Source organism: Chionomys nivalis, chromosome 24, assembly GCF_950005125.1.
Source record: "Chionomys nivalis chromosome 24, mChiNiv1.1, whole genome shotgun sequence".
NCBI lineage: Eukaryota > Metazoa > Chordata > Mammalia > Rodentia > Cricetidae > Chionomys > Chionomys nivalis.
In genome coordinates this window covers 14,387,166-14,411,065 of record NC_080109.1, presented here as the reverse complement: position 1 = coordinate 14,411,065, position 23,900 = coordinate 14,387,166, and the positions used below count along the sequence as shown (strand labels likewise).

General features: G+C 39.8%; 1 protein-coding gene across 4 annotated transcripts in view; it reads right to left on the bottom strand.

Annotated features, from left to right (window-relative positions):
- Positions 1-23,900, bottom strand: part of Veph1 (ventricular zone expressed PH domain containing 1) — a 186,065-nt gene that overhangs the window by 41,670 nt on the left and 120,495 nt on the right. For all 4 annotated transcript variants that reach the window (XM_057757263.1, XM_057757261.1, XM_057757264.1 and 1 more), the window contains exons 10-11: positions 12,191-12,330; positions 6,886-7,020 (exon numbers count right to left, since the gene is read on the bottom strand). In XM_057757263.1, the coding sequence (XP_057613246.1) occupies positions 6,886-7,020; positions 12,191-12,330 (275 nt within the window). The remainder of the gene's footprint in view (positions 1-6,885; positions 7,021-12,190; positions 12,331-23,900) is intronic.

The following is a 23,900-nucleotide window of genomic DNA, read 5'->3' as shown; positions in this document are numbered from 1 at the left end:
CCTTTATCGCTGACTTATTTCTGAAGCAATAAGAACAATCATGGGTTAGAATAAGCTTTCTTTTCATAACAAAAAATTTCCTTCTTGCTTTCCTTTCTTATAATTCTTCTGTCATTTACAATCTAGGAACAGTTTGGTAAACATCACGAAGAGGCTGGGCCTGGAGGCATAGGCCTGCCATTCTAGATACTCAGGATTCCCAAGTAGGGAGTTTAAGGTCATTCTGGGCCAATTTGGTGAGATCCTATCTCAAAATAAGAAGTAGGAAGAAGGCTGAGGATACGTGTAGTTTAGTTTTAGAGGACTTACCAAGCACAAACCAGGTTTTTGCTCTGGTTCCAGATGAACCCGAACGAAAACAAACCAGCAGCAATAACAAGATCAGAGTGAAGAAATTCTCCTACTGATATGTTCAGGAATAGCATTGTATTCATATCTTCATCTTAGGAAATGCTTGCTGTGACTGGCAAGTCTTTTTAGTGCTGTGGAATATTAGTTGAGGGTGTGTTAAATTCATTTATGCTGTGAAACATTTGTTTAATGATGCAAAGATGTGTTGTGTTCTTTTATGTTGCATTTGTTTAACTCTGTGAAGTTGTGTGACTTTGCCTGTCTAAAACACCTGATTGATCTAATAAAAAGCTGAATGGTCAATAGTGAGGCAGGAGAACAGATAGGCATGGTGGGCAGGAACAGAAAATAAATAGGAGGAGAAATCGGGAAGAGAGTGTTGTCAAACATTTAGGAGGGGGAACCTTGGTAGAAGTGGGTCAGGGCATGCGGGCCTTGAGGTTTGACATCCCAGCCCCACTTTCTTTCTGCTCTCTGCATCCTGATTTAATCTGCAGTGAATGAAGGAAGCTGTGTGAGGAGATGCTGAGACCTTAGGAGAAGACTTCAAGTAAACACAGGAGCCTTGTGATCCCTGTTGGCCTGTAACAGGGTCGTTCTTGGAATATGTTGTGAGCCCCTCCCAGGTGCAGCAGATAGGAGTGAGCTTACTTCAGATTACTTAGTACAGCTGCCTATTGTTATTTACACGCGTCTGTGGAAAAAGATGTTTTGGCTACATGCGGCCTGGCTTGTCCTTGTGATCATACACTTTACTTTTAACAATCAGAGTATAAATTGTCTGATGCTCTGAGGAAAGCTGGCTATTGCATGAGACTTTAGTCCGCCTCATTTTTAAGCTCTGCTCTCCCAGGTTCACACCACCAGCTGCAGCAGTAAATAATAGACCATTAATTTTTAATTGCACCAAATGCCCTTACCTTTTTCTGTATGTTTAAAGTTAGTTCTAGGGCTTTGATATTTATTCTCTTTCTTGTAAGTTTTAAAGAAAATATTTAACTTCCTTTACATGTGATTATATCTTTTCCCCTTAGCTGTGTATACATATTCTTGGTGGTTCCTAGACTAAACACTTTGCTCTATTTGTTTGTATGTTATTTCTTTTTTTTTTTGTAGAAATGGAATGATTTAATAATTACATTTTAAAATTATATTTTAATATTTAGGGTAATCCTCTTTCACTTTTTTTAATCTTAAAATCTTAAGGGGGCGGGAGAGACAGCTCTGAGGTTAAGAGCACTGACTTCTTTTTTCCTACATAATTATTACTTCCCTGTAAAACAAGAAAGACAATGCATTCATGTCATAGTGCTAGAACTGAGGATTGAGACTTCAACTCAGTGCTACTGTGTTTACCTAAATGCTGACTTTCTCAGGTCCAACACTTAGTTACAAAGAATACGCAGTGATTGGCACATCCTAAATGCTCGGTAAGAGGTCACTCTTTTTGTCATTAGTATTATTTATTTCAATAGCGTTCCTTTTGTTCCTCCTTTCCTTTTTATCTTTTCACCTTTTTTGCCTTTTGTTTTCCTAAGACAGAACAAAGCAGCACAGACTGGTTTTGAACTTGCAGTGGGGTTTCTCAGACTCCCGAGTGCTGGGATCAAGAACATCTGCCCACTGGCTCTGAAAAGATTCTTTACCTCTACACTGTATCAGGATAATGTTGGTTTTAACTCCTTATTTGCAAGAGTCTATTTGTTATTTCTATTCTGTGTTATACTCACTCAGTAACCATTGTTCCTTTCATGGCCTCTGTCAGCCAGGCATGCTCTTTAGATACTCAGATCCCATGAACTGCCAGACAAAATCCCTGCTTCTATATTGTCCCATGCTTTCAAACAACACTAAATAATAAATGACAGTGTATATTCTGGTTTTATTTGAAAATTAAATAAGAATATCTTTAATATTTCATCACTAAGCATAATTTCCTTTTACTAGGCAAATATGCATAGTTCTAAAACTATTTCTATTTAGTGACATTGCTCATTTATTTTATTCGATCAGCACATATCTTTGAATGACTTTATGTGTTTGTGATTCTTTGGGTACAAAGCATACTTCTTGGGTAAGGCAAATGTCATTAGGAAGACAGATTGTGGTGGTTTGAATGAGAATGGCCCCAAGGGCACATATGTTTAAATTCTTGGACTCCAGTTGGTGGAACTGTTTGGGATGGATTAGATGTGACTTTATTGGAGGAGGTGGGTCACTAGGGTGTGGGCTTTGAGGTTTCAAAAGCCCTCGCCATTCCCAGTGCCTCTGTCTGTTACCTACTTGTGGGTAAGAATGGAAGCTGTCCAGTACTGCTCTAGTACCACGCCTGCCTGTCTGCCCAGTGCAGGCTCTCTGCCATGATGGCCAGGGACACTAACCTCTGGAACTTCAAGCTCTCATAAGCTCTCTCTTCAGTAAGTTGCCTTGGTCATGGTCTAGAAGAACTAAGACACATACAATAACATTTGATACAAAATGTGAGGTTAATCAAAGTTTGGATCTTATCCATTTTTTTATGCTATGAGTATCTAGAGATGATATTTTTCACTTGAACCAGTGAACAGATGCATTATACCAATAAAACTAACTTTCTCTCGTAGTTCTGTAACCTTGAAGTATAACATTAAATAAGGATATCACACTTCAATTCTTCTGTGAGATTGGTAAGAATTTGCAAGTGATAAATGCATTGAATTTTACGTTGAAAATTCATGGAAATATGGGGAATGCTCTCTGATAATGCTGGTCTGATCAAATTCTAAAACTGTAAGAGATTATCCTTGAAATTCATCTTTATTTCTCCACTCTGAATTATTCTCAGGGCATCGAAGGCAGATTTGAATTGTGTCGTATAGGGAGAGAGTGAGAGGGAAAGGGATAGGGATAGAATAAGAGGGAGGGGGTACAGAAGGAGAGAGGAGGGAGAAGGGAGGAAGGGGGAGAGAGGCAGCAGTGGTGCGTTTGGGGGGAGCAATACAAGGAAACTGGGGTACAGAGACAAAGGCCTCAGTGACATGCTACCCAGGTATGTGTGTAGAGAAAGAAAGATAAAGAATGTGGCTCTAACCAATATGAAATTTCGGCTTTTGACAGAAGAAAATGTTAGTCCTTTCTCCTGCAACACAAGTGTTGGGATCAGCTAGCTTTTCAGAGCTGCAGTCCCCCATGTGGGAGCTCAGAATTCCAGGCTGTTTCCACTCTGTCAACCCAGTATCAGCAATTGTTTCTAGTTACCATGGTCAGAGAAGAGAGAAAACACAGACACACGCGGTCTAAGTCTGGGGCAACACAGAATGCTTCTTGTGTATCATGGGCTGAGGCAAGTCTCAAGGCCAAGCCGTGCTTCAAGAACGTGATGCTTGCCTGTGTCCGGAAGAGAGAAGAATCAGATGCACTGGTGACGGCCCTGATGTCACCAGAGTGTGCAGTCTAGCTCTTGTTCTGCCACTGACTTCCAACAGGTCCCCTGGCTTCCGATTTTAACATTTGAACATGACAGTATTTCTTTACTCAATGGACACTTACTGTTTGGGCCAAATGCTGCATGGCCATGGAAATAAAATGGTAGATTTGAGAAAATCTCTGTTCTCAGATACTTGCTATTTATCAGGCTCTGGGTAAGTGGCAGGATAACATGTATACACCTTCATCAATGGTCTTAATTAAATGAGTCTTAGTGAGAATCTTTGGTCCTAAAATCCCAAGTTTCTATTTAAACACACTACAAAGTCATATTCTGGATCCTCAAGCATTCTCTCAGATGTGTCTCCTGAGCTCCTGCTTCTCTTGAGAGTCTGAATTTTCTTGACTGAAGTGAAAGGTCAGACACAGAGAGACAAATGCCATCAATTTCATACCACTGTGCGTATGTGTATGAGTGTATATACAACATGTGTGTATGTGTGTGCATGCATGTGGTAGGTGTATGTGTACACATATGTGCGTTTGTATGTGCATTTGGGTGTGTGTATGCGTGTGCATGTGGGGTGTGTGTGTATTCTGGGATATACTGTGGAAATAAAGAAGTCCCCAGACAAGTCTCAGCTATTTTGAACTTAATGTGGAGAACTCTTCATAAAAGACGGTAGGAATGAAGTATGATTGAGAAATTTTGGGACAGAAATTTTGCCACACGACGCACATCCCAGACACCAACATTTTTCTATTCTCATGAATAAACCAAATTATGAAACTTAGGAAATTTCCGAAAATTGGCTTTACAGTTACCTTTTCCCTGAAGGGATATTTATTGGCATGAAGCAAGAATATGAATAACAGTAATAGCAAGTACGAAACTGATTGCCAAGCTATTTTTTTAATCTCTTAGAACTTGAAGTAGGTACCAAGTTTTAATTTTCTTGTTGTCTCCAGTTAAAGTAGCTAATGCTTAAAATTTTTATAAGAATTTGATGCAATTTTTTAAACATAATGTAACAATTGAAAACTTGGGAGAAATACGCAAAGAATTCCATTAACTTTCTGCTGACGTGATTGTGGGATTTCCTTTTTCTTTTAATACCAAGCATCATGTTCTTAAAACAAGGCCAAAGGACGGGGAAACATAAGTTGAATATTCCTCTGCTTTCTACAAACTCTTATAAATAACAATTCTGATTAGTTACAGTTCTCATTACATTGCTGTTCTTCCTAGAAGAGACATTTTCACAATGTGCAGGTTTGAGTTAATTTGCCACTTGTTTGCACTTCCTTATTGTGTACATGCATTGTGTGTGTGCACACACACACACAGGAGACAGAGGAGAACATCATTGTCTTCCTCTCTTGCTTTCTATTTCATTCCAGAGACAGGATCCCTCACTGACCCCCTTACTGTTTCTGCTAGGCTGGCTGCCAGCAAGCTCTGAGGATCTGCTTCCTGTACCTGCACCCCGGGGTCCCAGTGCTGGGATTACAAGCTCATGAAGCCCTGCCTTTAGAAAAACGTAGGTGCTGGGGATTTGAACTTAGGCCTTCTTGTTCGCAGAGCAAGGGCCCTTATCCAATGAGACACTTCTTAAGCTCTTGTTTGACTTTATTTAATACTGACATGCTTATTTCTTTTCTCATAAACAAAATGAGTAAAGGGAGAGAGGGGGAAAGGTTGGTCACATGGTACCAAGACAAAAGAGACAAGAGACAGACATGGTATTCTATTGTTCAATAAAGTGACTATAGATAGTAACAATTAATATACATATTTCAAAGAGCTGTAATAACAGAGTTTTGTTTTTTTTCACCAAACTACTAAATGCTTGAAATTGAGATATTTATCCTGATTTGAATCTATATAAGAGATACATTTATTTAAATATCCCATAATACCCCATGAAAATGTACAATTTTTAAAAGAAAAATCAGTAAAATGAGGTCAGAGACAATATAAAATGAGGTCTGATCAAATATGTCAGAAACTCTGAATTTCCCACTTCATCCAATACTTATCACTGGGAATTTTTAAAAAAACAATAATCAGAGTCCTTGGATCTAGACGGGGTTTATGGTGCAACGCTGGTCATGGCCAGAGCAGCTCCCAGCAGCCATCTCTGTTTGCATGTACAATAGACTTGAGTGACCCAATCTACTGTAAGGATAACAAGTGCTGCCTTGTGACTCCACAACCCATACCAAAGTCATCTCTTTCTTCATACTAGCATTTTAACCACCAAAATTTACAAACATGGCCGCCCTTCCTGTCTTAATCTGCTGGTGTTAACAAAATACCCAAGGCCGAGACACTTGCAGAATTTCTTTCTTACAGTCCCGAAGACAGGCCACCTAAGCCCAAGGTCCTGGAAGCTGTGATGTATGGTAAGAGCTTGGCCACTGCTCCTCATTCACACTGAACTCTGTTTCCTCCGTGGACGGCCGAAGGAGAGATGGGCTCAGCTGGTTCTTCTTCTCCCTCCTTCTAAAAAGCCATTGACGGCATTTACAAAGGTTTTACTCCATGACTTCATCAATTCCTCAATGCCTCACCTTGTCATCACATTAAATAGGGTTAATGACATTTGGAGATTTGAATGTGTCCAGACTACCTCAAACCATGGTGGTGTGGGACCATGGCACCTTCATCAACCCCAAATCAACCCAGCCTTCCAAGTATGGTTCCTGTCTTTGGTCAGGCTGTCAGTAATCATTCCTTGCTCCATACAGCTCCATGGCTTTTCTCACAGGAAACTGAGCTTACCGGAGTCCTTGTACCATACTTTCCCTCTAGCTAAAAGCCAGTTCTGTTCTGCCCCATGTTCATTTTCTGGTACAGCTGCCTGCTCACCATGAGGGTGATTGCTATTATTGACACAAGGCCGCACTATATACCCCAGCTTGGCCTTGAACTTGTAATTCTGCTTCAGCTTCCTGAGTGCTAGGATTACAAGTATGCACACAAGGCTAAATTCCAAAAGTCACTCTTTAATAAGAGAAAGGAAACAAAGAAGGGAAAATTGAACTGTTAAGAAAAAATGCAAACCATTTAAACACAATGTTGAATCTTGGTTTAAAATAACATGTGTGAGGAGAAAAAGCACTGACCTTCTGCTGTGGAAATGTGGACTCTGTCATGGCGTCTTCAAAGCTGTGGGTTCCCCTGGCCTGTGTCTTCTCCCATAGGGCTTTGAGGAACTGCACAGACCCACTCTGAATGGACAGGGGCTCAGGAAGCAGGCTCTGTATGGGCATAAGGATGGAGACATCACATCACGTCTTGAGCCAATGGTACAATCTGACAAGATAGTTCTATGTAGGCTGCCTTGAATGTGAACGTGACACAATTAAGTAGTACACCCGAAATCTATACTGAAGAACACTTCTATGATGTAGGCCACACTTCTGAGTTTCTAAAAGAAAATTTTAATTAATAAAGTTTTATATTCTTGACTGTATATGTGCCTAAATCTTGTAATATAATGCTATCTTAATGATTTCCCAAAAGCATTCCTTAATTGGAACGTGGTAAATATAAATATTCATATTGAATTTACCAAAGATCTGAGAATGAAGGCATAACATTAAAACCAGAGTTCACAAGAGTCTATATATAGAGTGGGACTAGGAAGAATACAGATCAAACAGTTATTAAAGAGTTCATTATTTAATTATGCAATATGAACATTCTGAATGAGTATGAGACAAATAAAACATTCTTCATTCGAATGTGTGAAATGGGTGAATATTCTTAAGCTTTAACTTCTTTGTGTTGTCAATGAGACACTACATTAAAAAAAGACATTTAAATAGAATTCAGTACAGTCAGTAAGAATCAGCTTTTCAATGAGCATGTTAAATGTATGCTCACACGTTTGTTACTCTATGATGTAACCTGTAACCTTTGATATATTGAGATGTTCCTTTATGGATATGAGAAGCCAAATCAGTTTAAGAGAGGAATTTTGTAAAAAACACATAGAACCCTAATAAGTGACATAAATATAATTTATTCACATACAATACCGTAATGTTACTTGGTATTATGAGGTAGGGTACAGTAATGAGATTGGCTTATAAATCCTATTTCATGACAATGACTGAGACTTTTAAGACTGTCTGTGCACACAACGTGCTATTCAATGAGAAATCCTAAATATTTTTTTCAGGAAAATCTCATGAATGTCATCAAAATGCATGAACGAGTGATCTCTTGTGCTGACTGGGGAAAGAAGAGAATCATGGATGCCAAGTTAGTGACTGGCAGATTTTTTAAAAATCTTTTAAAAAATGTATTAACTTTTTAAATAATTTATTTATTTTTTATTTTATGTACATTGGTGTTTTGCCTGCATGCATGTCTCTGTGACGGTGCTGGATTCTCTGGGACTGGAGTTACAGATAGTTGTGAACTGCCATGTGGGTGCTGGGAATTGAATCTGGATCCTCTGGAGGAATGGTTAGTGCTTTTAACCACTGAGCCATCTTTCTAGCCCAACCAAGAGATATTCAAAGTTTACAAGCCAGCAACTTACTGAAATTTACTTTGTGCACACACCCTGGAATTTTTTGATTATTGTCATAATCATACAGTACATGGCTTTTTGTTTCCAGAAGAGGGGGCTTGATTTAATGGGTCATTATTCCAAAGAGGACTGGGTCTGAGTCTAAGAACCTCACGAATGTGGGAAGTTGACCCGACAGCGAGAGCTGGCCAAGTGTACAAGACCAGTGAAGGGTTTGTAATTATTAAATAAATGGAAGTGATGTTGTGGCTTTGCCCCAAGCCAGGATTTACCCATATTGCATAAATAATAGGTATGAGCAAAGAGAAAGCATGGCAGTAGAATAAGCTCAAAGAAAACATTACAAAGAGATACTTTCTGGTCAATATCCTTAAAGAGGAGAAAGAATCAGACAGTCAATAAAACAAGATTGAAAGAGTGAAAAAAATTTTCTTCAGAAAGTTAAGAACAAAGCCAAACATGGAGCCAAACACAAAATCACTGATGAAAACTATTTGAAAAAAATGAGTGTAGGAAAATGAATATTATTATTTCAAAAAATTAATATTATTATGTTTATATGCAATTTGGTCACCACAAAGTATGAGCTGTTCTTTGTAGGATATTATTAAGTATTCTTTTTCTTTTTTTGTAAATAAAGTTTTATTGGAACACAGCCTCTCAGGGGCTGCATCCAAGGAAAGCTAACTAATCCTCTTGAAGCATCCATCAATTGCCAATAGCTTCCCAACTGGGAGTGGGGCTTTGTGACATCTCCATCCTCTGTGCTGTGATTTTGTCTTGCCTAATCTTGTACAAGCTGTTGAAACCACCATGAACTGATGTCTAGCTGCTAGGCTGTGTCTGGAGAACACTGTTTTGCTGTGGTCATTCATGACATCTGGCTTTTAAAATCATTCCACCCTCTCTTCCATCATGATACTGGCCTTGGGAGGAAGTGTAATATTGTCTTAGTTAGGGTTTCTATTGTTGGACAAAACACCATGACGAAAATGCAAAAGTTGGGGAGGAAAGGGTTTATTTGGCTTACACTTTATCACTGAAGGAAGTCAGGATTGGAACTGAAACAGGGAAGGATCCTGGAGGCAGGAGCTGATGCCGAAGTCATGGAGGGGAACTGCTTACTGGCCTGCTTCCATGGCTTGCTCAGCCTTCTTCTTAGAGAACCCAGGACCAGCAGCCCAGGGATGGCACCACCCACCATGGGCTGGCCCCTTCCCCATTGATCACTAAATGACAAAGCGTCTTACAGCTGGATCTCATGGAGGCATTTGCTCAACCGAGGCTCCTTCCTCTTTGATGATGCTATAGCTTGTGTCAAGTTGACACACAAATCTACCAAGTACAGATATAAATATCCCATTTAGGGCTGACCATTCCAGGCTTTTATGTTTTACATGTTGGTCAATTGTGAGTCTCTGTGTTAGCTGTTTGTTGCCATCTACTGTAAAAAGAAGCTTCTTTGATAAGGGTTGGGTGATACACTATTCTATTGGTAGCACAATAAGTCATTAAAAGACAGTTTAATGCTATGCCACTTTAGCAGAAGAATCATAGAATTTTTCTCCCCGAGAGCTTGTTCTTTACCTAACCGTGGGTTTTTGACCTTGTTAATGATGCCAGGCATGAGTTCCATCTTGTGGAGTGGGCCCTAAATCCAATCAGAAGACATTTGTGCCACTACTGCATCAGTGTGTAATCTTTGCAGGCCTGCTGCTGAAGCTTGCAGAACTTAGTTGGGTAAGCTGATGATTTTCCCCCAGGTGACACGTAGACTGTCTTTCAGCACTGTGAAGCTAACCAGTAGGGACAAAGTCTCCGAGTTGGTACCAGCCTGATTTCTCCATAATCTTGAAGTTGATTGTATGATGTCTTCAGCAGTGCAGTCTTACGATGTGCTAGAGCATGCCGTTCTCAACATGTGGGTTGCAGCCCCTTTGACAAACCTCTTTCACTCAAAATATCCACATTATAATTCATAACTGTAGAAAAGCTGCGGTTATGAAGTAGCAACAAAAATAATTTTATGGTTGGAGGTCACTCCAACATGAGGAACTGTATTAAAGGGTCGCAGCATGAGAAAGACTGAAAACAATTGTTTTAGAGGGAAACACAAGTAATAGCAATAGCTTGTAATGTTTAGGAGTGTTGAGACCTTACTGGCCAATAATTTAAAAAGAGGTAACCTATATTGGGCTGTGGACTTTATATCTGATAACCTATGATGTCTACAAAATACATTGTCCATATGTAATTTTCAAATATTTTATTAAATTAAAAAAGATTATTTATTTATTATTTATGTGTGTGCATGTGTGTTTATGGGCATGCACATATTATGTTATACAGATGTGCACGTCAAAAGAAAACTTGCAGAAGTTGGTCTTCTTCCACATGGATCCAATGAATTAAACTCGGGTCACCAGTGCCACCTCACCACCCCAGGTGACTTTTGTAGGTACTATTATAGACGTATTTTATTAACTGAAGTAATTATATAGTCAATCACTTGGCTTAATTTTCAATTATATTATAAGACTCAGATCCTGCATTTTCAACTTCTTCCCACCCTGCAAAGATTTCCCATTTTGTTTTCAAAACACAGGAGTTTGTTGTGCTTTACTCTTTGACTCTTTGGGGCCCTGCCACCCAGCTCTCAAATAAATACATGGAGGTCTATTCTTACTTAGAAATGCCTGGTCTTAGCTTGGTTTATTTCTAGCCAGCTTTTCTAGCTTAATTTATCCTGTCAACCTTTTGCCTCTGGGCTTTTATCTCTAGTTTGCATACCTTTCTTTAATTCTTACTCTGTGGCTTGCTGTGGAGCTGGGTGACTGCCCCTGGAGTCTTCCTCCTTCTCTTGCTCCTAGATCTTCTCCTCCCAGATTTCTCTTCCTGTTTTTTTTTTCCTGCCTGCCAGCCCCACCTATCCTTTCTCCTGCTTAGCTCTTCTTAGCTGTTCAGCTCTTTATTAGACCAATCAGGTGTTTTAGGCAAACACAGCTTCACGGAGTTAAACAAATGCAACATAAAAGAATGCAACACATCTTTGCATCATTAAACAAATGTTCCACAGCATAAACAAATTTAATATGTCTTTAAATAATCTTTTACAACACACAGGCAACAATGAAAAGATCACTGTATTAGAGATCCAATGATCTGAGTTCTGCCCTTCAGTTTCCTTAATCAATAAAAATGATCTTAAGATCTTGCCTGGTACTGACATCTCACAATCTACATTTACGTTTTAAGTGTAAATTTAATGTTACTAGGGAGCATTTCTAAATAAGAGCCTCTTTTCATGTTGCCATTTTGTCATAAAATTCTTTATTGTTAAGTTGAAAATATTTCTTTGTGTAATTTCTTCTGTGTACAGATATTCAGCAGGAGAAAGAGGATTTCAGAATCTTAACAACGTCAAAAACGATATGCTTACACTAAAATTAACTGGATTTTAGAAGAAGGTAAAGAGTTACTCTATAGATGGTAGGCGTCCTCCCAAATAAGCTACTTTTACGGCCCCTCAACATGAAGTAGTTTTCTTAAAATTTCAGTTTGGAGGGTTGAGAGCCTAAGGCTTGCATGATGCAGGCAAATGCTGTACTGTGGTGCACACCCCTTCTTCCCTTCCCTTTACCTTCCACTTCTCTATTAATGCTAAGGTATGTAAAATGAGAATAGGTTTGACTTGCTGATTAATGATCCAGTATCTTTTTTAAGTAATGGTATTAAAATATATATATAATGTATCTGAAGAATGAATGTAAATGTGCTATTATCTACACACCATTTTTGGCCAAATTATTAATAATGCAATAAATACTATTGTAACCACACATCCTAGCAGCTCATTCAGGAGCCCGGTGAGCATGAATTATACACACCTGTTGGAAGAGAAACATGATCTGGATCCATGGCTGGGGCGCTTGGCTGATGAGGGTGAAGCTGGACTTGCTGTACAGGCAGTACTGACCCTTTAAGGAACAGGTAAAGAACAGCTTTGCCACACAACTTTTCATGGTATCTAGAAATAATATAGCATTAAACTTTAGTTATGCTTTATGACCCAACACACAAGCATCTTTAGGAACAGTTCTTGAACTCTAAACAACTCTATATTTTGGAGTGGATCCATTTCATGGAGGGTACATATTTTAAGTGTATGTAAGTGGAATGTAATGTAAATGAATTTGGTTTAAACTGGTTGTATTCTGTCAACTTTTATCTTCTTTTAAATACCATGCTATGATAAAAAGATCAAGCAACTTCCAGAGACATGGAAGCCATGAAGTTAATACAAAGGTCTGCATGTCACCATGCCATAGTCATCTTACTGAAAACATTGAAGCGGCGATTTCAGAGGATAAGCTAATGAGTCAATAGAGGAAATGCAGAATCTGCCGGCAGTGGGTAGTGAGCCGCCAGCTGTTGGTGCTGTCCTTTTGGCTGTGTGTGAATCATAAAGATAGCTTCCAATAAACTCCTGTCAGAAATGTAGGCTCCTGTGCTCTGACCTGGTCTGGTTTGAGAGGCAATCTCAATGTGAAAATCAATTACCTGTAGATTCAATGAGATTGTTTCTTAAGGACAAAAGTGGTGGGAGGGTGTTATTGGGGTGAAACCATGGAGAATCATACATTTATGCAGTTAAGAATAAATGGAGGAACGGATGTTGTAAGTGTAGGTTGAGACTGTATCTGCTAGCACGGTATGAAGTTCTAGACAGTAGCAGCTATTATGGATTGACTTCTACGTTTTTACATGCTGGATTCTATTTAACTTTTCCAACCCTATCACATAAAAGGTATTATTTCTGGAATCTTAAATGTTACCCAACGTCTCTCATGTTAGAAGCTTGGTTGCCAACTAGTGGACTTTGAGGATGAGGGTGACTCGTCATGAGAATGCTCGCTCCATCAGTGGATTAATCTATTAATAGGCTCATAATATGATGGCGTTATTGGGAGGTTGTGGGATCTAGGAGGTGAGATGTATTTGGTAGTAGTAGGTATGCCCTGGAACTGTATATGTATATCATGACCCAGCCTCTGTCCACTCCCTCACCTTTAGTGGCCTGAAAGCCCAGTTCCCAAGCCACTACGCAGGATACATCAGAGAAGACTTCTCAGGAGTGAGGATTAAACATTTCAATAATAACCTCACACAAGATCAGAGGGTCATTTTATTTATTGTTCTGCATCTCTAATTTCCCTTACTCTTATTATCTCGAATTTTCTTTAGTTCCAATTCTGTTTCAATTTTTCCTTGCTTCTTTGTTCACCTAGTTTAAATACACATTTTACAGGAGGCTTGAGGCAGTAAGAAAAAAAGGCTACAAGAGTTACATCTCATTGGTCACAGCACATTCCTTGGGTAAACAATAATGGCAGAGCCGTTTACCATGGCAACACAAGGTTTCAAGATTTCTGGTGTAAGACTGTGACCAGAGGCTGGGGGCACAGTGCCCAGTGAGACAAGCTATGAGACATAGGTCTTTACCGGATAGACTTGGCAAGTGAAGAATTGGCATGATTCTTAGGGTTGCTTTGTGTTAATAACCTTGGTTAGACGTCTGTAACTCTGACTTGCAAATATCTGTAAAGTTTTTAACTCATGATTCATTTACAGGAACATTCAGCCTAGTTTGAACTTGCTCTGAGATAAAAATGAGCTAATTGTCGATAATTTGAGTAAAAGGAACAAAGCATGCTTGTAAGTGTCTTATAGTTCTCATGGAATAATAGATCTTGTTATGAAGCCTATCCTAGTATATTTTCTATATGTCAGAATTATACATATTAATGAAAAGTCATCTTCCTGACCATCCACGGATATATGTGCCCATAAGAGTGAGATGCAATCATGAGATTACATATCACGTGAGATTATGCACTACAGTGCAGGTATCACGGAGACACCATAACTATTTTTGCACATGTGAAATTACAAACAGGAGCAACAGTTTCCAGAGTCAGTGGTCCCACAGGCCTTGCCTGGATGGAATTCTCCTCCATCAGAGAATCATTCCCCTCGTGGGTTGACATCTGGACACTAGTTGTCACCTGCTGTAACCCCTGCTGCTTCCTCTGCTCACCCAGTTGCCATGAGGAGAGCATTTTCTTTTTCACACATTCAGCTACCAGGATATTCTGTATTACCTCAGGTAGAAGCCACAGAGCCAGGTTATCATGGACTGAACCTTGGAAACCATGAGCCAGAAAACTTTTCCTTCTTTTGTTAGTTCCTACTGGCATTTATCATAGCAATTAAAAGCTAACTGGTGTAAATGTTACTATTTCTCCTTTAAAACTGAGGACTCAGTTCATTAGAAAGTTCAGAGAGCTGCTGAGATCACCTTGTTCACCTCATGACCTTGTACACTATGGACTGATAGATAAATAGATTGATTGTGTTTAGAAAGATGAATAATGTTCAGGGAACCAGAAAAAAAAGTTCATTTTTTTTAACCCTATATCACTCTGAGTCAGGATTTGAACCAATAAGGTCTCACACCATGATGAGATATATTAAGCTCTATATACTACAGGGACATGTAAATCTGTGGAGTCATATTGATAACTCACCAACAATTTATTATCTCAGATTTAATCTGATTTTTAAAGAGAAACATTTTGAAAATTATCAGATTCATTATGTCCTACTTGTAAAAGTAGAAATGGATTGGAATATTTTTTTATACTCATTAGATAATTATTACTCATTCTCAAACCTCCCCCTAGCTCTTGGAAACCACAAATCTGAATTTTTTCTCTGTAGATTTGCCTATTCTGGCTATTTTATGTAAAGGGAATCTATACTAACTGGCGTTTTGAGGATTGCTTCTTCATTTAGCATATGTCTTCAAAGTCATCCATATGGAAGGACCCATCAACCTTTTCTGATGTGGGATTCCCCTCTATATGTTATGAATATGCTTTATTACCATTGGTTAATAAAGAAGCAATTTTGACCTATGGCAGAGCAGAATAGAACTAGACAGGAAAAACGAAACTGAATGCAGGAAGAAAGAAGGCAGAGTTAGACAGATGCCGTGTAGCTGTTGAAGGAGAAAGACGCCAGAACCTTACCAGTAGGTCACTGCCTTGTGGTGTTCATAGATTAATAGAAATGGGTTAATTTAAGATGTAAGAGCTAGCTAGGAATAGGCCTGAGCCATCAGCCAAACAGTGTTGTAATTAATATAGTTTCTGTGTGATTATTTGGGTCTGGGTGGCCAGGAACCAGCACACAGTATCCATTTAAAATTTTTCTTTTTAAAGGGCAAATAATATCCCATTGTGCGGATGGACTACATTGTGTAGATACATACATTTTGATACCCATTTATCTACTGATGGGAATTGGCTATTTCTACTTGTTGGTTGTGATGAAGAGTAGTGCTTCTATGAACATGTATAAGCACTTTTTGTTTGAATGTTTGTTTTCAGTTCTTTGGACATACATATATTCATATATACATATATATGCCAACAATAAGATATTTATCTTATTTTGGATAACATCTTCAAAAAAGGCCACTCTATAAGTTATTCTAGAGTGTATATATGTATATGTATATATATATACATTTATATGTACATACACATAGGCAGTTATGGAATTTCTGGACCATATGGTAATTTAGTGCTGAAAAGTACACATATATTTTCAAATAGTGATTTCCTCATTCTTACAATGTCCACATTTGAAAATGCAGCTGTCCTAGTGTGAGGGAGACGTGTTTGAACATTATTGCACCTTTCCTGGATTCCAGATTATACCAGGGGAGAACAGTTTTAAGCAAATGGCTCTTGAACTATGACCTCTCTGATGAGATGACTTAACCACTGATCCTCTCAGAAACATTTTGAGGCTAACTTCAGGAACATGGCTAATAATCTCCCAAGTATGATTAATCCAACTGTAAGCTATAAAGATTATTTCCAATTGAACTTGTTACGGAATGACTGCATTACATTTGCTTTTCATATCTACTAGAGTAAAGCACACATGCATCTTCTAACTCCAGTCCCATTGACCGCTGTGGGGAACCTAGGTTGTCCTTGCCCATCCCTAAAACCCCTCAGGACGGAGCATTTGAAAGAATGCAATATTGTCCTGTCATACCCTCCCGATGTTTGCCAAATACGAGCTAAGTCTCCAAACATGAAGATGCAAGAGAAAAGTCCACATCAAAGAAAGTCAGAGATAGATTTAGGATATTTTCATAGGAGCTCTCAGAGTTTGCAGACACGAAAGCACTTCTGGAATTTATATGAACTTTAAATCAAATACATGCCTTTTTCCCCCCACATGATACTAATACAGTTGATTTCTGGCAACGATACAGAGTCTCTCTGTGGCTACAGTGCATCAGTGGGAGGCCATATGTCATAAATAAATATTTGGCTCTATCAAGCAGAGGCTTATCAAAAGTCGTGCAGAGGCAAACGAGGCTGGCAAGTGGGGATCCCCTGCAGGCAACGGCCCACGTTGTGACTCCTGCAGGCACCGTCCACGTGCTACCAATTACTTTGCAATTCTGCATAATACGTAACAGCAAGCAGATTTGAGGAAGAGAACATTTTAGAAAATTTTATGATTAGCCTCCACTAAAAGGAGCCTCTTGACGTTTTTCTCTCTGAAGAGGACGGGACAAGCGTAAGGAAGGCTGTGTGTGATTCGTCTGCCTCCTCTGTCTCCAGCTGGACGCTCTGAATTAAGACCTCGTGTCCCAGCGGCTGCATGGCGGTGTCTTGGCCAAGGGACTGACAGAGTTGGGAAGTCTGTTGCACCTCCATAGAGCGCATGTCAAGCTCTGACGCTCTCGTTAGCACTTACCCTTTGAGTCCTAAGGAGCCCGGCTTTCCCACGACAGTTACTACTTCTGTGTTGACTTAATAATGATGTGGCCGTCAGGAGAAAGTTAGGCGGCCTCTTGTTCAAGTAAATGCTGCTAACTAAGGTTCACTGGACAGAAAGGAACTAACCCTGTGCAGCCAATTCTGGAGACATACTGTGAATTTGGGTACCAAATTTAGAACCCCTGTCTCAAAACAAAAGGCTATACTATAAAAATGTGTATATTTGAAGTGTATGGATATAAAAAAAGTGAACAATATGAGGGTTAGCATGAAATAAAGAGTCCTAGCAATCACTGACAGCAGAGGAGCTAGCCTTGGTGATTGAAGCTGAGGATCCTAAAGGAATCACACCCTGGGACCAGCATTGGTGCAGGGAAGAGGATACACACGTGGGTATCACTGCAGGCAGAGGGGTTAGAACTAAGGGCTCTCAAGGATCAACAGCCTAGTCATAGGCATCAGGAAGGGATGAGAACACATGTGTGGGAACCAGAGGCAGGGGCATAGCTATGAGTCAGGAGCAAGTCCTAAGTGTGCTGTTTTATTTGTCCACGTGAACCGGGGGCCCTTATTCTGAGCGAGGCTCTCAGAGCTCTTCCTGCAGGTCTCACATGGCAAATGCCCACTATATCATCCCCTTCTGACTTGCTGAGCTGATGTTTCTCCCAATTTGAGTATCACGCAGTGTAAATCCAAAGATTAACAGCTGAGGCTGGCTGTGGATGTCCTGTAAGAGGGTTCAGAGTGCGCTGGGACCTTCATGATCTGTACTAATATGAAATCCCATTGCTTGGTGCTGGAGGTGCCGTGACGAACAGGAACCTCTGTGGATGAGTGATGACACCTGCTTTCCATTCAGGAAGGGCACAGTTTATTTCTTGCCATCTCCTAATCCATTTGGGGAGCAAGGGCCGCTGAGTTTGATTTGATTTGCTGTTCTGACAAAACTGAAATCAGAGTGCTGGAGAGATGGCCCGATAGTTATGGGGACACGTGCCGCTCTCCTAGCGGACCCACGCTTGGTTCCCGGCACCAACTGTCTGTAACTCCAGCTCTACGGGGATCTGATGGCTCTGGCTTCCATGGACACCTGCACTTATGAACACACACACACACACACACACACACACACACACACACACACACACACCTTCACCCAATCACCTTCATTCATGTTATTATGATAGGCAGTGAACAACTAAACGCAGCATGAAAGTCAGACCTCTCCACCTTCATTTATACCTATTACTTTCAGTTTCCCAAATGCACCACTTACAGTGTCTGTTTTTTGTTTTTGTTTTTTGTTTTTTTTTGGATCCCCAATGGCATCCAAACCTGCAGCTTCCTTGGATGCCATTGGCACCACGTCAGATTAATAGAAATCTTTACTGCAAGAGACTGAAATTGCCCCCACACACCCCAAGCACTGGGTAGGGTACCCCAAACAATGGTGAGCAATTGTCTGTGATATCATTGCGGCCTGGGCATCCTGGAGAGGCAGTGTCACTTGTGGGCACCACACTGCCCTCTTCAGGCAACAAGGGCCATCTCCAACCACCTTGGGAATCAGAAGCTCCATGAAACAATGCCAAAGGCTGCTCATTTATACATAGTCCTTGTCCTCTGCCTCTCTGTTTAAAGCTATGGCAGTGCCCCAGCTGTGGACTTGGAACCACTGAGCCCTTTAATCTGTATTTGCCAACAGGGCCACACTGCTCCAATCTCCTTTCTTCCCTTTTCACCTTTACCCATCTCTTCAGTTGGAATATTGGAGCAGTGGCTGGAGCCTGGGCATTTGTTCTAAACTTCCCCTCAGAGTCAGTGAGCTGATCTCCGAAAGCACGCTGTGGAAAAGTCAGTGTCTGTGGTGGTGAAGTACTGGGATGTGTTTTCTCCCTGACCTTCCCAAAGAAGTAGAGCACCACGTGAAGAAGGACAGGAATTGTGGTTGTGACAAAGAAGCCCAAAGAATCATGAAATGCAGAGATCGTCAAAGAAAGGCAGAATACTGAAGATTCACCGTGAGGAAGGAAGTCAAACCAAAGAGAGGATGGGCATGTCCTGGTGGTCGTAATAACCTGGAAGCTAAGATGCTTTGCTTCTGAATAGTGAGTGCTGGGTTGGAAAATAATCAGTGTCTGCTTAGAGATAAAAGAGGGAAACAGGACAAAAGGTAGAGGCTCTCTATAAAACCATCTGTCAACTCTGTTTCCTTCCCTTTTCTCTCATCAGGTCTGTAAATCTGATACTGGGAAAAGGGGACGTGAGTTCCAGGATTGGTTAGTGAAGCCTGTTAGTGAAGCCAGTTGGTGAAGACCACAGTACCCTCCAAGTTCGCATCTCTCGCTACCAAACACACCAGTCCCTAACAAAGCGCGTTGTCTGTGCTTTGTGTAGTCCACCGGGCACCATAGCCACCAGTCTCCCTCCATCTGGTCACTCCCTGGGTGGACTGAGAGCTAGCCGCACAAGTCAGCCCCCTAGAAATACCCTTCCTGTCACTCCTGGTCTTCTAGCTTTCTGTGTCTTCCTCACTTAAAAGCCTCTTATCAGTGATACTGAGTCTGTGCAAATATTAACAAATATTTCTGTGAGTCATTAAGGGAAAGAAAGAGATGTGCTTTGAGACAGCCTAAGGGCAGTATGAATATTGTAAACTAAGCTGCTGGTTATTGTTGGCATTATTCTCTTCTTTCCACATATGTTATGAATACCAAAGTATTTAGTTAGCGTCAGGACACACCCCCACCCCATTATTTACATACCTAGAGCTTTGTGGCAGCCCAGACTGATTACATGCGGACATGTGGAGCAGGCTGCCCCTCTGCTCCTCCAGTGATCGCCAGGACTCTTTGAAACCCTCCTCATGAATCATAGGTGGAGTCACCTGGAAGCATGTACTAACTCCGCAAATACTGTTTCTCTCTAGCAGATGCTTTGGTGCTATCCCTTGTTTGAATGAATGGGAGGAGTGAGGAAAGGGGTGCGGGAGTCTGGGAGAAGTTGGAGAGGGGAGTAGGGATGTGTATGATCTAAAATACATCATATTTGTGTATGAAATTATCAAAGAGTAACTAAAACTTAAATGAAAAACATTAGAAATACGTAAAATTTCTAACATGGGTTAACTGTTAAGATTAAAGTGATTTCTAAGCCTTCTCTATGATTTTTCAAATTTTTACAGTGAACATTATGTTTTCATAATAATAAAAATATCTTCAGTAGGATTTTTTTTTTCCTACCAGAAAATGGATGAGAATGGGCTAACATACTATGGACTTGATGTCTTAAGGATTTAGTCATCAGTTAAATTTATTTCATGCATAAAATGATTTCAAGTAATACCAGCATCAGAAATGCCAAATACTTAGATACTGATTGTGTATGGAGGCTGGAGAGGTATCTTAGCAGTTAAGATTACTGGCTGCTCTTCCAAAGGACTCAGGTTTGGTTCCCAGCAGCCACATGGTAGCTCACAACTCTTTTTAATACCTTCTCCTAGCCTCTGAGAGAACCCTGCTCACATGTGGTACACAGATATACATGCAGGAAAACACCCCCTCCACACATAAAAAAATAAGTAATGATAAAATTATATATAAAAATTGTGTATGAAAGGTATCAAGTGCTTGTAAACTAGCAGCTCTCATTTTGAAGAATTCGTTGATAATGTGTTAGTGTCCTGGGGAGATGACCTTCTGAGTTTGTGCCTCAATCTCTGTCTTTCTTACTGTAGAAGAGGGCCCTGGGGTGCAGGGGTGAAGCAGGAGCAGAGACCACTGGATCGCACATGGTTATGGAGCCTGCATTCCCACCCACCCAGCTGCCTCACCCCGTGTTTCTGCTCCACTTTCACGAATTACTAATAGAGTTCAGTTACTCAACAAGAGCCAAGAATCACCATCACCTGCCTGGAAAACCTCAGCCTCTGGGTCTGGAGGAGACAAAGGTTGCATTGTGAATAGAAGCGGCTTAGGCTTCTGCAGAAGTGCAAATGGCAGGGAGGATCAGAAATGGCTATTGGAGTTTTCTACAACATTGAGACTTGTTTATTGCATGTAACACTCTTCATATGCTATTGCGGGTATTCCGAGGCAATCCCACCTATGACGAATGAGCCTTTCCATCTCCCCACACAAACCTTGCTCATGACCAGCTGACTCCATGTCAAGTTCTTACTATTTGACTGGGCAGGAAGTGGAAGGAGAGGCCTGGGATCAAAAGTAAAAAGAATTCCTTTTGCTTCAGGATGGTTACATTCTGATGCTGTGAGTCTGGGCACTTCTGAATCCCAGGAAAACTCAGTTCTTGGTAAGATTTCTGCTCTGGGGAAACAGCCCATGGAGATTAGAGGAGAGTCCCAAGTCTTAATGGATAAAGTAAAAATGAATTTGAAACATATGGATTACATGCTTTAAAAATGAGCTTGAGTTCAAAAGTTGACAAAAATAATAGTTGGTAAAAAACGTTTGGGGATTTCTTAAGCCTCAAATGTTTGAAAACTCACTTTCTGGTTTGGAACTAGATGGTTCCTTAACCATTAGGGCATCATCAATTACATTAAATGTATTTACAGATAATAATTTAACCAACCATGGGTGAAAATACGCTATTTTATTTCTTTTTTCTTTTGGGATTTTCCTCATATTTTAGTATTTAAATTCTCAAACAGTTCTTATTCATATAATTGCTGAATTATTTCAAGGAAATAGAAGAATTATTCCTGCTGTAGATAAGTTCAAAAGTCAACCAGGGAACTCAAAGTCAAACATGACACAATAAAAAAAAAAACACATATCTTAAATAGTTAATACATATTTGATATTTGATCTATTGAGGCTTGAACTATAAGGAGAATAGCAATTCTGAATGAATGTGAAGAATGTTGGTCTTGAGTCTTTTACAGTAGACTCAATTATTTATACAAGTTTGAAGACTTTGCTAAATAAAAGAACAAATCTAAATTCCCAAAGTGGCATAATTGTAAAATAAAATTTCATCAGGAAGATTTGACAAAGACTGTCCTGGTTAGGCCTAATTGTCAACTTGACATGGCCTAGAGCCATCCAGAGTGCTCAGTTCCCTGAGGATGGTACCATTCTTCAGGTAGGTGGGTCAAGGCTAATGCAGCTAGTTAAACACAGGGTAATTTGCAAGCCAGAGAGGCAGTTAGCAAGCATCATCCTCCAGGGTTTCAGCTGTTACTCTTTTGGTTATTTGGTCAAGGTAGCAAGCAGACCTGCCTTCAGGCTCCTTCTTTGAGTTTCTGTCCTGACATCCCTCAGTGATGGACTGTGACTTGGAAGTACAAGATGAAATAAACCTTTTTTTTTGCCAAGATGTCTTTGGTTAGAGTGTTGCATTATGGCGATGGAATGAAGCTAGAACAAGGATGTAGGCATGGGATTAATGGTCAACACTAACTGTAAAGATGGCATCTATTTACGTGTGTCCAAGGCTCTTTGTGTAGGAACTTAGAAAAGAGCATATCATGTGTTCAGTGAGAAAATGGTGACTTACTGTACAATGACAGTTCCTATCAAGAGGAGTGAGAGCCAACTGGATCAGTCACTAAAGATAAGTGAAGATGAAACTGTATTTGTCTCACTCACTGTTCAATGTTCGAGGTTAGGAGAACATATTGTGTCCAACGTATTTTTGCTTAATTTTAATTCTCTGCATTCTTTAAATGAAATGTAATCCACATCTTTTACCTTATATACAACTAGCGGGATATCATTAAGACACATTTGATGCAAGGGTATTTTGAGACTTACAAAATTATCATCCATAAAGAAATAAATACCATGTTTATAGAGGATCAGGACACAACACCCAAATTTAAACATATCCCCAGATGTGAGTTTCCTGCCTTCTAAGCCCAATCATCTTTCTTAAAATGCATATTCGAGGATACCTAGGGACACAAAGCCAGTGCTGTGAAGAGTCTAAACAACTAACTTTGGCACCATAGCGAATAGAATGGACTCAGCCAAACCACACGTTTCTTTTTTTTTTTTTTTTTTTTTTTTTTTTTTTTTTTGGTTACTTTCTGTACTACTAGGATCTGATAGACCCTTTCACTCCTGGCTTTAGGGCAGAGCAAGGTCACTTTCTTATCACCCTTCCCCAGGCTATTAGAGTCCTTTAATTTACAGATGCTCTAGACTTTCTGACCGGTACTGCTTCCCTCCTTTTCATCACTATTTGGCTACTCAGAGGTCAATTTGTAATTATAATTATAAATGTGAAGGTCACATTCAGCATTGGAAAACTCTTCACATATAAATGTCTGAAAAGAACTCAACTAATGGACTAGTTTAATTTTCTGTATTTATTTACTTTAATTTTCACATTGAATGAATCAGCTCTCTCTTTTTAAAAAAATGCAGTTTTTGTTTGTAGATTTGGTGCAACTTAGGAAGGTAAACAAATGTATTGGAAAAGGAACAGTAAATAAAGACACAATGCGCCAAAATGCTAATTACGATTGGTTATCTGTCATTTAATGTATATTAATTAATGAATTTAAGCAGATAGTGAGAAAAACCTCAAAAAATATTGAATAATGCAATCTGTTTTCTCCTAACAGAAGCAAAACCACTGAAGGAAAAGACAGGGAACTAATATGAAAAAGGTTACTTTCAGCGTGTGCTTATTAGATATATAAAATTAGTTATAAAGTTGAAGCTGATTTTGAAAAGTTTCATACTTTTGCTGTCTCCAGAAC